A 15,055-nucleotide genomic window follows, 5' to 3' on the forward strand; every position below is an offset into this window, starting at 1 on the left:
TTACCTGGTTTTATCATTTTTTAGTTTATTTTGTTTCGTTTTTATGTTGAGTTTAACTTGCCTGAGTGGCTCAGCCTTGCTGGTGAAGTGTAATAGATTGTAGCGTCTTTGTGGATCATCTAAAGGGTGGGGTATCTCTACCAAACAGCATCGTGCACAGGGCCTCCACAAAGCTAGAAACAACCCTGATCAGTTCTCTTCTGTTCTGACATGGTGGTGAGTTTTTTAATGACTCACTTATTTGAATTTTATTAGGACTTAACTATAAATTCTGCATAATTAAGTTTGCTTCCGGGACTGCCTGCATTTGCTTCACTCGCGCTCCACCTCTTTGCCTGCTCGTATGTGACAGTGTTTGTCAGATTGCACAAAGTTCATATGCACTTGAGGAAAAACTCTCCACACCAGCAGTATGCTGTGTTTGGAAACGTGCTGGCCTATAAGTTGCCTCGCTTCAACCTCTTGAATCAAGCTAACAAAACAAATCTGAAGACATTACATTGGTTTTAAAGGACATTTAATTATTATAATTATATTTAATTAATTAGTAAATTCTCTTAACTAACCCTTAAATTATTGGAGTTGATATTAGGTGTATGATTCAGATCAGTGAAGATAAATCCAGTTTCCCTACAACAGCACTACAAAATGAGACGCCCAGCAGTGCACTGAGCCATTAAAAGTAAATGATTTTGGACACTTGTGGCTGTTTAGTAATAGAAGCCACTGGAACAGAGGCATGCTGGGAGAGTGGGGGGGGCAGGGCACCAGCCCTCCACAGACCCCTTAGTGAGTTTGGCTGAACCGAAGCAGTGACCCTCACCAGTGGGAGTAAACTTGAGTTCAATCACACTCTATTACTCATCCCACTGCCTCCTCCGTCCACACACACACACATAGTAAACCTGGGGAAAGGCTGCAAATAAGTGAGGTGTGACTCAAGTCGCAAATCACACGCTGGTGTTAAACTGACAAAGTGGACATTCGGTGAATGTACACACTCCCACACGTTTGCTTGTATCAGATGGTAACTTGAGTCTTCTTATTGGATGGATGGGAGGTGTGAGGTTTTGGAGGGGCAGCTTGGTCTGTTTTGCATTAGTCAGCCGTGATCTGCGGCCTCCTGTGCCGGCGGGGCGCTCCGCCGTATTGATGGGCGCACAAAGGTTATGACAGCAGAGAGAGCGGCTCGGCAGCCATCGCCTCCTCTCAGAGGGACGTTAGGTCAGCGTGCCCCGACCCCTCCTTTCTCTCCCCACCAGCTCTAGAATTCCCCAATGAACAACACATTCCTCCTTCCCAGTCCCTGTGTTTATGACACGCCATCCTTTGAAGCGCTGTTTTCGTGCATGTGTGCACGAGTGTGTGAGTGTTTGTGTGTTAGCCTTGAGCAACTGAGCCGTGGTAAATACATAAACGTTTCAGTATGACACTATCAAAGTTGCTGCATGCTGTAAGTATTCTGTGGATCAAACACACCTGAGCAGGTACGTCAGGGCACACATCTGTGTAACAGCTGGACTTTTTACATCGCTAAACTGAATTACACAGAGAGAGAGAAGAGAGAGGGAGAGTGCATGAGAGTGATGGGTGGAGGAGAAAGCTGTGAGTCATCACCAAAGTTGGGATGCGCTCATTTTAAAAGGCAGAGAGAGAGAGAGAGAGAGAGAGAGGGAGGAATACTGGCTATTGAGACAAAGACAAACAAATGAGTTGCTGTTCTAATTAAAGCAGTCTTAAAGGAGAGGGTGGGGGTGTTAGGGAGTGGGGGGAGGTGGAGGTCAAAGCTAGCTGACTCATTCTTTTACACCCATTTCCTGTGATCAGGGCACTTTGGGAGCTGGCAGCAGGGTGAAATTATGTCGACGGTTATGCAGTTCTTCCTCATCTCTCCTCCCTTGAATGCGCTCTCACGCACAATATTTTAACATATTTACACTCATATATCACACACAGACATTTACCTATATGAACAAAGCATCTAAAAATCAGAATAGCTAATAACCTCCTCCTACCTGCAGGTTTTTATTGTGTAAATACTGCTGAGTATTGTCGTCCATTTGTGCCACACACATCTGGAGTGTCCAGTGCCGTCTGTAGACCCTTTCACACAGGAGTCACATTGTGATGATGCTATGAAGAAACCTGCTTAATTCTGGTTTGCTCACCTCGTCAAATATCAAATAAAGCCAGCATAATGCCTAATAAGCTTTTAAAGGGCTTGTGAGTGTTGTGCAGTCAGACGTATGTCACAATAATGTTTGATGTAACATTGTGTACCGGTATGCCTCCACCGCTCACCCAGAAGCTGTTCAACACTGCTTTGAGCCATGCTGTGTGAATGGGGCTCTTTGGGAAGTGTGCACACTTATATTAATACAGAGTTAGGTCAATTAAATGAATCCTGCTGCTGGTCGAGAGCCACAGGACTGTACTGTTGGCCCAGTTCAGACTGTAGATATGGATGAAGAGGGAAGGTGTCGCACTGTGTTTTTATCATGGCTCTCAATCATAATGTCGGTGCACTGGCTCGTTAGTTTGCTAACTATTTAGCTACTGCTAACAAAAGTCCATCCATCAATGACAAGCTGGTTAACATTAAAGTAACAATAATTTTTTAGAAGTTTCTTTGGATTATTTGAACCTGTACATATATAATCTATAATAAAATCAATTTTGCCAATCAATACATAAAAATTTCTCTTTGGTTGCTTTGCTGGCTCTGGAATAACATCCACTCAGAGTAAAACAAGCTACAAAGCTCCATCTTACAGTTAGCTGCCAGCTAACTCCACTCCCGGCTATTGCAACATATGCCTGATGCAGGTCGTGTGTACTTCCTACATGAAACACAGAGCTACATAGTGCTGGTTCAGGTGCTAGGGCGTGCTCAAGCTGTGCATGGGGGTTTTGTGGCTTTGTTTTGTGTGTTTTGGTTCAGATTAAAGTCTAATTTTCTGCTTTGGTCCAGACCAACACAACTGAACCATGAGTGCAACTACACCTTTAAATAACAGGAAGTTAGATTTTCTGTACTTCAGCTCTGTAACGTTACTCCACAGTTCCCTACAGCAAAGGTCCTGTAACATGTTAGACACACATTGATCTATGTTGTCAGTCACTTATAATAACAACCTGAGCCCGTCAATGGCAAACACAGGCAGCTATAGTGGACATAACTGGATGTGTGTAGCTGCCCTGTGGGTTTTTGCTCACTAATGTTCTGACAGCAAAGACATTTTATTCCTGTCAATCAAAGAAACATGAGGCTTTTTATCCTTTAAACCTGCTGAGAATAAAATATCAGTTGTCAGCATTCATAACATGAGCCAGACTTTGAAAGTAAGCTCTAACTCAAACCAGTCTATCTCAGCATCTGACCCTCTGGTGCTGCTGAATCACAGAGGCGAACTCTCAATGCACTGGAACTGCCGAGAGCTTCAGACACAGCAGCAGCAGCTGAGCAATCTCTGATCAAATTGATTAAAAAGTGATCGGCTTTCTGCCCAGATCAAGAGGATGCTGATTCAGTCTGATTCACTCCACTGAGGTCCGCTGAGTGTTTGGAAGATAGTGTCTGGGGTTGATTTTTGGTTCACACCACCTGATGAACACATGTGACCGCACCGCTGAGTGTGGTCCTCCTATTTTCTTTACGATATAGATATATACCCACACCGGTCTCTGCACTGCACCTAGGTGCAAACGGGGCCGTCTGCTGCGCCTCGATCGGATGCTGCCTCCCGCCCCCCCTCCCTGTCCGGCCACCCAGGAGCGCAAGATGTGAAGTAACACTTAAGGAGTACAGTAAGGAGAGATAAAGGAGGCACAGGGATGAGTCTGGAAGGCACCCAGAGGTCTGTCGGCAACTAACAGGAAGGTCCAACAGTCAGAGCAACAGGAAGAGGAAACTCTCCCCCACAACATCCTGGATGGCCTGCCTGCCTGCCTGCCTGCCTGCCTATGTGTGGCTGGATATTTTCAGACTGTTTCTGTGTTTGTGCTTCACAGCTGGTATTGACATGGCAAAGTTTTAGTGTCTCATTAGTGACTTATAAACATCTGTGTTCCTTGCTGTTGTGCAGCGGTTGGGAAAGTACTGTCGTTCTCCTGACAGATATTTCGGGGTTTGTCTTGTCTGCTGCTGTTGTTTGTTTGTTATTGGTGTCTGGCCACATCAGATCTATTCATGCCATTTGACACGGATTCAGCCCCATTAGAAGAGGCTGGGGTGCTTTTCACAACAACCCCGTCTCTCTTTCCACCTATTGAAGTCTTCCTTCCCCTTTTAAGTCCCACAGTCATCTAATGGTCAGAGTGTGTGTGTGTGTGTGTGTGTACCCAGACATCCTGAGTCACTTATGATGCGGGTTCCTTTCTGTGGGAAAAAGCTTGACCATGTGTGCTGTGCGCCTTCCCTTCATTGCTCATAAACAGTAGGAGCGCGGCCTGCGATGTAAAATAAACTAGCCGCCACAACGTGTCGTCGCTGCCGTTAACCGCTGTGAAAACAACAACCGCACGGCCAGATGAGAAGGCTTCACTGGGTCACACAACAGCTCCGCTTAAACGCCACTGACGCTTTGATAGATAATCCTCACTTGTTTTATGAGCTCAACTGCTGGAGGGTTGCCGTCTAAGCAGCTGTAGGATGTGGGTGTGATGCAGAGTTCGTCCGAGCCCTCAGTCTTAAATGAAGATTATAACATAACGTGAGGTCAGATTGTCAGAATTGTTGATGGAGAGCGGCGGTACGGGTGGTCCCTCCTCTCTCTCTCTCTCTTAACTTGTGCCCACAACATTTGAACCTTGAATATTTACAGACTCTGTGAGTCTATTTCACATCCTCCACCTCCGTCTATCTGTATTCCTCCTCATGACTTTTTGTCTTTCTCACTCAGGCACAGAGACATGGGTCTACTTACTTCAATTTCTCATTTCCTGTTTGGGGTGTGTATCCGATCCCTTGTTCTCGTGCCCAGCACACATCAAACACTTGTGCTGTTCAGAATGAGAAAAAGAGACAGAGAGAGAGAGGGAGAGGGAGAGAGGAGGACACCATGGAAGCATACAAATGAGTGAAAACTAAGAAGGGGTGAGCTCGATCAGGAGGAAAGGAAAATTCTGAACTAGCCACAAGGAAAACCAAAGGAAAATGTAAAAAGTAGTGAGAAATACAAAGCAGATAGTTATCATAAGATATGGCCAAATATGGCGAGACATGAGTTCATTCTCTGAGAACGCTTCTCATCCTTATCTCATTCTGAAGGAATCTGGGCTGCATTCACTTCCCAGTGCAATTTGTTTTTATTCATCCTAATTATCTGTTTAGTTGGTCATTTTCTAAAATTTGCTTTAACAAGGCTTTTGGTGCCAGTCAATCAGGAGGGGGGCCGCTGGGTAAAAGCCACCTCCCATAGTCTGCCTCACATTTCCACAGCACAGAAGTGAATCCACTCACAGGCTGTGTGTGTGGGCTTCCACTCAGGTATGGAGATGTGGTTTCAAGTGGCTCTGCTCTGCTCTCCTCACTGTTTCAGCACATGAGTCAAAACTGGCTGGAAAAAAAATGTTCCAATAGTCATGTGCAGAAGATAAAACTAAATGTTACAGAGCGGTTGAGGGATGTAGGAAACCATTTAAATGCCACCAGTTAAAATGAGATTTCCATGTTTTTGATTTATTTGATGATCAGGTTTTACTTTGTGGAAACAAGATGGATGAAAGTGAATAATAGAAAGAATGAGAAGACACAACGACCACAAACCAGTGTGGTCACAATCTGAAAATACCAGTGAAATGAGTTATACTGTGATTTTTTTTAATTCAATTTTATTTATATAGTGCATTTTACAATCAACAATGACAAAAAAATGCTGCATTTTCCTGTTGTTCTAGCTTTTCTGTCGATTTTCCTTGAATAAATACAAGGACAATAAATAAATAAATGGTTAACATTATGACCCTAGCTCAGGGGTAATAGTATGTTTTTATAAATAATCATTTTCCGTGACCATTTCCATTTTTGGTGACATAACTCTTGGCGTGTGTTTTGATACTAAAACTATTAATGTGTTCTAAAAACATCATCTTAACTCATGGGTGCTGCAGAAAAGCTGATATTATTTTCTATAATAACACTCAGCGGGAACCCTGTAAAGGTATAAATACATTTAAATATACATTCTTCTGCTGTGTTACATCATATGTGTCCTCACATACACGTTGTAGCGGATTTTCCTGCAGGCACTGAAGGTAGCATCATTATTTTATACCTTAAACTGCCCTGCAAAAAAATGTAAACAGGCGCTCGGCAAAATCTAAACACAAAATGCCTTCTATACCCTCCTCTTCCTCCTCCTCCTCCTCTTCCTCCTCCTCTTCCTCCTCCAGTCCACACCCATGGCTACAAGTCCAAGAATCACAGGAGAGGCTTCAGTGTGGAAAGGTAAAGTGGCAGGAAGATTTTCAGGCAGGTATGCATCACGTTTTTTTTTTTTTTTTTTTTCCAGCGACATGAAGTTTCCAGCTGCTCGCACAATGTGTCACACAGATGGCTCTCTGCTGACCAACGGGAGGTTTCACTGGTAGACTTTGTCATGAGCGATCCCCGGATTTAACCTTTAAACCAAGCACATGCCAAGATGGATGGAGGCTTCTTTGTCCAGAATTTATCTTTAATTTGGCTTTAAGTCTGCCTTCTAGAAAAACATATGGTTCGAATAAGCGCGACCCCCCACAGACTCCCCGAAGTCAAGCGCTCATTAGTGAATTATTCGGACAGAGTGAAGCAGAGGAGACTGTTTCAGCTGCTGCAGAACACTGGGACTGCCTGACATGATGCTTAAAGGGGAGGAGGACTTAAAGCGGGGTGTACTAAATGCTGCTTTGGTCTTACATGCTACAGGATAATAAATAGTAAGCAGTTCTGGACCGGGCCTATGTAACAATATACTGCACTCAGTCCTCAGCCCTCATCGTTCATTGGCTTGCGGCCCTGGAATGTCACTCACGTTCCCCCCCTGACCTTCATCTGTCTCTCTCTCTGGTTGCTCGTATATCTCAGCGCTCCTCCATTTGTGTTTGTTTTAACTTTCTCAGGACCCCTCCAACGCCCATACTCATGCATCGTACACCCGAGAGGACAGCAATTTCCCTCCTCCGAGCAGGCCACATTCTCTCTGCCTCTCTCCCTCCCACTCTGTCTCTCCCACTCACTGTCTGCGTTTACTCTCATGTGGAGCTGAGGCTGTAACGTCAGCTTGTTCTCAGTCACTCTCACACTGTGTTTTTTTGCCTCCTCCCTCAAGCGCTACTAGTAAAACCATCACAGAACTAGACAGCTCAGAAAGAAGGAGGCGAGTCATGGCTAATCTTGCAGAGAGAAAGTGAACTCACACTCTGAGGTTAGTAGGAGTACGGCAGGGGTCATGGTGAGTCACACACAGTGTTTGGCCTCTTATGCCTCACTGCGGGATGTCGCCCTGTGAGTCAGGGCGGCAGACTGGACTGGGCTGCATCCTCTCTGTCTGTCTCAAATGCTTCTCAGTTACGTCTCTGTTGAACTTCTAACCCTGACCAACCAAAAACCAAAATACACCACACCACACCACAAGCCTACGTCTCAAAGGGTTGACGTTTGGGGCACAGGAAAGACGTCCCTCTCGTCTGACTCCGCAGCACTGCTGAGGCTGAGGCAGGAAAAGGGCTTCAGCTTGTGGTCCTGCTAAAGGTTGCGTGATGTTTTTATGTGGGGCCGGGGTGCGTCAGATACCATGTAAGAGTGACTAAAGTTTGCGGTGTGCACCTGTGCCGTGTCCCCCCTCAGCGCAATAAAAGGCCAGTGGTGAAGCCCGGAAACTTCTGTTCCAACGTCCTCAGGCCTGACAGCATCTGTGACAGAACTAAAGGAAATGTGACTGATTCAGTTAAATACTCTGAGTCAGGCACAGATTTTCACACAGGCTATTTTAAAAATAAAACAAAACAAAAAATAACTTCCAGATAAAACTGACCTATAAATGAATCACTTACCTTGAGCTATAAACAATGATTCAGTTGTACTCACCATCTTCTTGGTATTTTCATATGAACTTTCTCTATCAGCAGATGTTTGCCTGAAGATCCAAAAAGTGAAGGTATGCACTGACCTCTGCTGGTTAGTAGGTAAACAGAAAGAACTCAAATGGAAATCTTCCTCTTTGATAATGAAATGTGTTGTCAGTGTATCCCAGCTCCACCAAGATACACATTTGACCAAACTTTTACTAAAATAATAATTATTGGTCAAGTGAACACGCCACGAAGCCACAATCATTATAAAACACCCACTGTTCTTTTTATCAGATTCATGTCCCGTTATTATTATTATTATTTATATTATTTATATTATATTATATTATTATGTATCTAGTTGAATCTATGGTCTTTGCAGTAAAGTTTTATTAATTTTATTTCAAATAAAAAAAAACATTTAATTATCTTGTTCAATAATTAGCACAGACAATAATTTTCGTGGTGTGCATCGATCAGAAATATTATAACATATATTATAATATAATCCTCTTGTGAAATTAACTGAGCATAAACGACAAATGAAAGTTCGAGCAAAAACAGACTTTGCGACTGTCCAGTCAATGGCGAACGAATCGGAATACGGCAGTGAGAAGAAGATGGCGGAGGGAGGTAATGATGCGGAGCTACTCAAGGAGAAGGCGAATAAGTACTTCAAAGGTAATTTGGAGGACTTGTCAAGTCGGTGGCTTTTCTAGCAGTTTGTAACAGATAGAGATGTGACCGTTAATTTGAGTAGCGGTGTGGTTGTGCAGCTGTATACTTCATTCGCAGCCGGGACGCAGTTATGATGCTAAGCTAACGTTGCTCAGCGAGCATGCTAACTGTAAAGCCCATTCATTAGATTAACGCGGCTCTGAATGGAAACTAGCTAGCAGCAACAGCGATTTTTAACCCATGCTGTCACGGGTGTTATGTTTAGTACACAGTCAAGCTGCCAGAATTTAGCACTTTGTTGGGGTTTTACAAACCATGGCCGTCTACTGTGTTCAACGCGTATCTGATTGTTTATATGTCACGTATTGTGCAGTTTTATATAAGCTAAAGTTGCACCTCCTAGAATATTCTGTTAACCGGCGGATGTGTGTGAGCAGCAGCGAGGCAAAACATCCTAAACTTATAACTACAAGTATCTTGTGTTGTGTGTCCCGACGACTTTTAGCCATTTTATTCCAGAATAGTCAGTTTATTTCATAGAATTATGTTTTTGTGGAGCCGGGCCCGGCGAGTTTTCAGTCGCGGATGCAAACATGCGTGTGCGTGGGGGCCGCGGCCATGGAGGTGACCGTCCAGGTGCCTGTTCACAAATACCATAAACTGGAATGAAACGTTCACAGAATGTTCGCCTTTGTTATCCGCAGCATTGTAACTGAGAAACGTTCGAGAAAGAGACCTGTAAAGAAGGCAGGTCATGGTGTCAGCTTGGATTTGAGATGGCACTAAGCTGTTATTAAACGTGACAGACGTAGATTAACATGCGATACATCCGGATTTGTGTCACAGTGATATTCTACACTTTTAAAATCGATAATCTATTTTTAAACATGTGCAGAAATATGATAACACTGGGCATGGAATGTATATGATCAGTGTAATTTAAACTTTTTTATTCCTTAAAACCAGATTACAGATTACATATAGATTACATATTATATGAAAGTATTTTATTAGTATTTTTATTTACATTGTGTGTGTTCATCAGAAAAGTCTGTACAATGTAAGGCACTGATAAATAGACCAAGTGTTTCTTACACACCAACCAGATGTCTGCCTCATTCCACCCGAGTACCAACAGTTAATGGGAAACTCCAGCATTGCACGGTTGACACTGTGATGAATCAGAGCAGGTGCAAGGAAAAGACTGCCTGTTATTCTGCATATGATACGATTTGATAGGCATTCACACAGGCAGCGGTGCCATCTCAAAACAAAATGTGTTTCTCCAGAGAAAGAATATCATGAAAAACAATGTTGCCTCCTGATTAATCTTACAAAAACTGACTTTTTATTTATAGATACAAATAAAAAGTCAGTCTAATCTGCCCTCATCTGCTCTCCAAAGTGTTTTTATTTACAGTTTATTTGTCAGGTACGCCTTAGTGGATGTAAATATTTAAATTGGAGGACGTAATATTGTGTCTAACATGTTTTTTATTATGATATACTGTTTGTGGATGCAATTGTCTGACCGAATTAGGAGACATAAATCATGTCTGCATCACTGATTAAATTTCCCATCACCCACTCGTACTGAGCAATGAAACAGGAGTGTTCATCACAGACTCATTCAGTGAAGATGTGACATTTGTTTTTCAGAGAAAGACTATGAAAATGCTATCAAGTACTACACAGAGGCCCTGGAGCTCAATCCATCCAATGCCATCTACTACAGCAACCGCAGCCTGGCGTACCTGCGCACAGAGTGCTATGGTTATGCCCTGGCAGATGCTACGAAGGCCTTGGAGGTCGACAAGAACTACATCAAGGGATATTACCGCCGTGCCACCTCAAACATGGCATTGGGCAAATTTAAAGCTGCACTTAAGGATTACGAGACGGTAAGAAATACAGCATGAGAAGTATGCAGTGTAAGTAGTAGTAATAAGTTAGAGCTCTCCAGTTACATCTGTTGACCTGTCGCAATCTGTTCTTTATGTGGCCCTGACAGCCTGAAATAGGGATTATCCTCTAATCCAGCCATGATGCCAATTAGATCCAGTGTGAAAGCACTCGTACCACAGCTAATTTGGTGTCTATTGTTGTGTGGTTCTTGTAATAATGTCATAATAATAATATAATATTGTAATAATTTAATAATCTATATGATATCTAAGGTCTATGAGAACAAAGATCTTAAGATATTTGTATTTTCATGCTGCAAGAGAGGAAACTTGGTCCTTAATATACTTTTATTAAAGTTTATGTCGTGTTTTTGCAGCTATGCTGAGTCACTTTTGCCTCTTTGCCAGGTGATGATAAACCATTGCGTTTATTTCATATCATTTCCTCCTTGTGACGTCAGGTAGTGAGGGTTCGACCAAACGACAAGGACGCCAAGATGAAGTATCAGGAATGTAACAAGATTGTGAAACAGAAGGCTTTTGAGAGAGCCATTGCCAGTGATGAGATCAAAAAATCTGTTGTCGACTCCCTCGACATTGAAAGCATGAGTAAGATGACTTCTTTTAATAGACACACATACACATATGTTGCACATAAAACTGATTCTAAAATGTATTTGTGTGCTCTTGTATTGCAGCGATTGAGGATGACTACGTGGGCCCCAAACTTGAAGATGGAAAGGTGACGTTGAAGTTCATGAATGAAATGATAGATTGGTTCAAAGACCAGAAGAAACTGCACAGAAAGTGTGCTTATCAGGTAAAAACATTTTATTCAGATATATACACACACACTGAAGAAAACTTGTGTCTTTAAACCTTCTCATATTCTTTCAGATTTTGGTGCAAGTTAAAGATGTTCTGTCAAAGCTACCAAGTCTCGTTGAAGTCACATTAAAAGAGGTGAGGATTATCTGTCCTATAGAGTAAAAATATTGGTTGTTTGGACTTTTATTGAAGATTTTCTGTTTATTTTGTTCCTCACAGACAGAGAAAATAACTATTTGTGGTGACACCCATGGACAATACTACGATCTCCTCAACATCTTCAAGTTGAACGGCTTACCTTCAGACACCAACCCATACGTATCCTTCTGTTTTTACAGACAGGTTTTGATTGTTCTGTTCTGTGTCTAAAACAACAACAACAACAGCCAAAGGGCCTTAAATCCAGAGCTTGTCCATCATGCTGCTTAACCATAACACTCAGCTGTTCAATGGTGACTTTGTGGACCGCGGTTCTTTCTCTCTTGAGGTCATTCTTACCCTTTTTGGCTTCAAGCTGCTCTTCCCCAACAACTTCCACTTGCTTAGAGGTGAGAGCGCTCACTCTGCCAATGTACTGTGTAACAGCTGCTATAACATGACATATTACACATAGAACTGTGTGCTTATTGTCATAGTTTCTACACATTTTTGTGGCCGTGTTTCATTTGGTATCCACTCATAAACTTACAAAGAACTTAAATATTATTGCACCACATACAATCCCTGCAGGTAACCACGAGACGGACAACATGAACCAGATGTATGGATTTGAAGGCGAGGTCAAAGCGAAGTACACAGCCCAGATGTTTCAGCTTTTCAGTGAGGTCTTCCAGTGGTTGCCTCTTGCACAATGCATCAACAAGAAAGTCCTGGTAAGCCCATTGATGGTTTGGTAGATTAGAAGTGAAAATTGTTGTTCAGCAGGTCATGTGATCGGATGGTAGTCTTTAAAATCAAGTCTGGATGTGGAGATTTTAAAAAAAGGACACTGTGTTCTGAACCATCTGGTGTTGCATCAGGCACTGTGTACAGCTCGTTTTTCTGCTACACTCACACTACGTCCAGCTGAAAATGATGTAGCTTAACTTTTGGAGCACAGCTCAGCTCAGATGGTTCACTTTTCTCCTGCTTCCAATTAATAAGCAAGATTTTTGAAATAAAATGTAGAGCACGAATGGTTGAGAGGTGCCCAAAAAAATAAAATAATCTGAAAATGGCTTGTGGCGATTTGCCTTAAATGAAGGGAATAACAAAGCTAGGGCCAAATGCTTTCCTTTGATGAACTACAATGTAGTGTATGTGTAATGAACACAGTCTGGTTGTGGCACTGTGGAATTCTGGTCAAGTCCTCCCAGTTCTTGCTCACTGTTTGATTCTCCACCTCAGGTAATGCACGGAGGGCTGTTCAGTGAAGATGGCGTCACATTGGACGACCTCAGGAAGATTGACAGGAATAGGCAGCCGCCAGACTCAGGTAGAAATTCAGACACTACAGATTTGCCTTCAGTATTATGCTGCCTTTAAGAAACTATCTTTTAGAGAGGAGAGGAACCTTTCAGCACATTTCGCTTCTCTTCCACAGGTCCCATGTGTGATCTTCTCTGGTCAGATCCACAGCCTCAGGTCGGTCCATGCTCCGCCAACATGCCTTTTAGGCCTAAGTCAGAGTATCTGCTTGTTTATGTCAGATTGCGGATCAATAATTATTGTTCTCCTTGATGGCAGAATGGCCGGTCGATCAGCAAGCGAGGAGTGAGTTGCCAGTTCGGGCCAGACGTGACGGAGCGCTTCCTGGAACAGAACAAGCTGGACTTCATCGTGCGTAGTCATGAGGTCAAAGCTGAGGGATACGAGGTCACTCACTCAGGGAAGTGCATCACCGTGTTCTCAGCACCCAACTACTGGTACGTCATCATGATGGACAATTAAAGGGCTGAGTGATCTTATAAGGAGGCTGCTGTGTGCATGAACATGAATGTTTTGCTTGTCCTGCAGTGATCAGATGGGAAACAAAGGAGCATATATCCACCTCAGGGGATCAGACCTCAAGCCAGAATTTCACCAGTTCACTGCTGTGGTTAGTGCTCTTCTCTCTACTCTGTAATATTTTACACTTCCAAATGAACACACTGAAACCCACGTTTGACTTTGCAAGAGGCTGAATCTAATGTCTCCCTCACATTCTTCTTTTACAGCCTCATCCGAATGTCAAGCCCATGGCGTATGCCAACACGCTAATGCAGTTGGGAATGATGTAGAGGCCACTGTAACCTGTCTGTGACACTGATGACCTCCCATCGGACCCCCCAAACCATCCCCACCACCTCATTCCTTTCAGTGATTGGACATGCTCTCGTTCATGCTTAGCCTAAGGGATCCCTCTCCCCAGCAAACTTCCACTAGTTGTACACACACACACACAAAAAAAAAATCTGTGGTGTAGTTCAGAAGGGAAGAGATCACTTAGACCAGCCCAGTCCACAACTGGTCACCTTCAATCGTGTTCAAACTGGAATATCCCCATATCTCTTATCCATTTGCCTGCTCATGTGCTCCATCACCTGATAAAAAAACAACACAAAAAAAACAACCATGAGAATTTCAGATACGTCTTCTGGAGCTGCTTGGTTTTTAAATGTTTGATATACTCAGCAGATGGCATCAAATAGCGGGTATGTACCAAAGATCTGTATTGATTAATGATTGTTCAGTTTTTGCAAGGAGCATCTTGTGACTCTGAAACCTAGCATTGTACTGTTGGCCTGCATACACAGTCTAGAGCTTTGTGAACAGATTTTAAGAGCAGCATGTCTCAAGTGTTTCTCAAACCACCCGACAGTATGTCAGGTTCTTTTGTTTATTTTACAGGAATACAAAATGACACCTATGATTCCAGCCCCCCCCCCTCTCAAAAAAAAAGAGGTTGTCTCTTGGGTACACTCTTAAAGGTGCTGTTTGCCATTTAGTGGTGTATTTAGCTGGTTCAGTCATGTAGCTGGTAACATTTATTTTGCACTGCTGCACTGCTTCCTGTTGTGGAGGGGGGAAGATATTGCTGCTCTCCATGTTTTCATCCTTGATTGTCATTGTGCCACTCACCCGGCAGCTCCCGCACACTCTACTCTCCAAACTAGCTTTGGTGTAAAGCAAACACTGATGACACTCTTAGTCTCCAATACATGTTTGATGACCGGTGACTTGTTGACCTCCCCCCGTATGTGGATTTCTTCAGTACACAAACGTCCAAAATGCAATCCTGTCTTGAAACGCACAGCTGCATTGTCCAATGGCCCTCAACTTTTTAGATAAAAAAATACACTGATGTGTATGTATATATACTGTATCATTTAAAGATTCTGTGTAATGTTTGGAGAAAAATTATTGAATAAAAAAAAAGCCAGTCCAGTGATTTTTTTAGAAAGAAGCTGGTATCTTTATTAATAAACTCATACTTGGATTTACGTTACACATATTTATTTACAATATTCGCTACATAATTTAATTAAATTTAACATAAAAACAAAAGGTTTTACTAGCAACGCAGTTAGGAAGAGACGGAAATATCTATTTCCGGGAAGCTTGACAGTCGCGTT

The 15,055-nt window shown here is 42.8% G+C and overlaps 1 protein-coding gene across 1 annotated transcript; it reads left to right on the forward strand.

Moving 5' to 3' along the window:
• The first annotated feature begins 8,601 nt into the window (after positions 1-8,601).
• Positions 8,602-14,883, forward strand: ppp5c (protein phosphatase 5, catalytic subunit). The gene is made up of 13 exons (XM_028420602.1): positions 8,602-8,733; positions 10,390-10,631; positions 11,096-11,243; positions 11,333-11,454; positions 11,532-11,597; positions 11,682-11,780; positions 11,905-12,010; positions 12,192-12,334; positions 12,849-12,936; positions 13,045-13,085; positions 13,188-13,366; positions 13,458-13,539; positions 13,658-14,883. The coding sequence occupies exons 1-13, from the start codon at positions 8,637-8,639 to the stop codon at positions 13,718-13,720; spliced, it is 1,476 nt and encodes a 491-aa protein (XP_028276403.1). The 5' UTR covers positions 8,602-8,636; the 3' UTR covers positions 13,721-14,883.
• The last annotated feature ends 172 nt before the right edge of the window (positions 14,884-15,055 follow it).

Source organism: Parambassis ranga, chromosome 13 (assembly GCF_900634625.1).
Source record: "Parambassis ranga chromosome 13, fParRan2.1, whole genome shotgun sequence".
Taxonomy (NCBI): domain Eukaryota; kingdom Metazoa; phylum Chordata; class Actinopteri; family Ambassidae; genus Parambassis; species Parambassis ranga.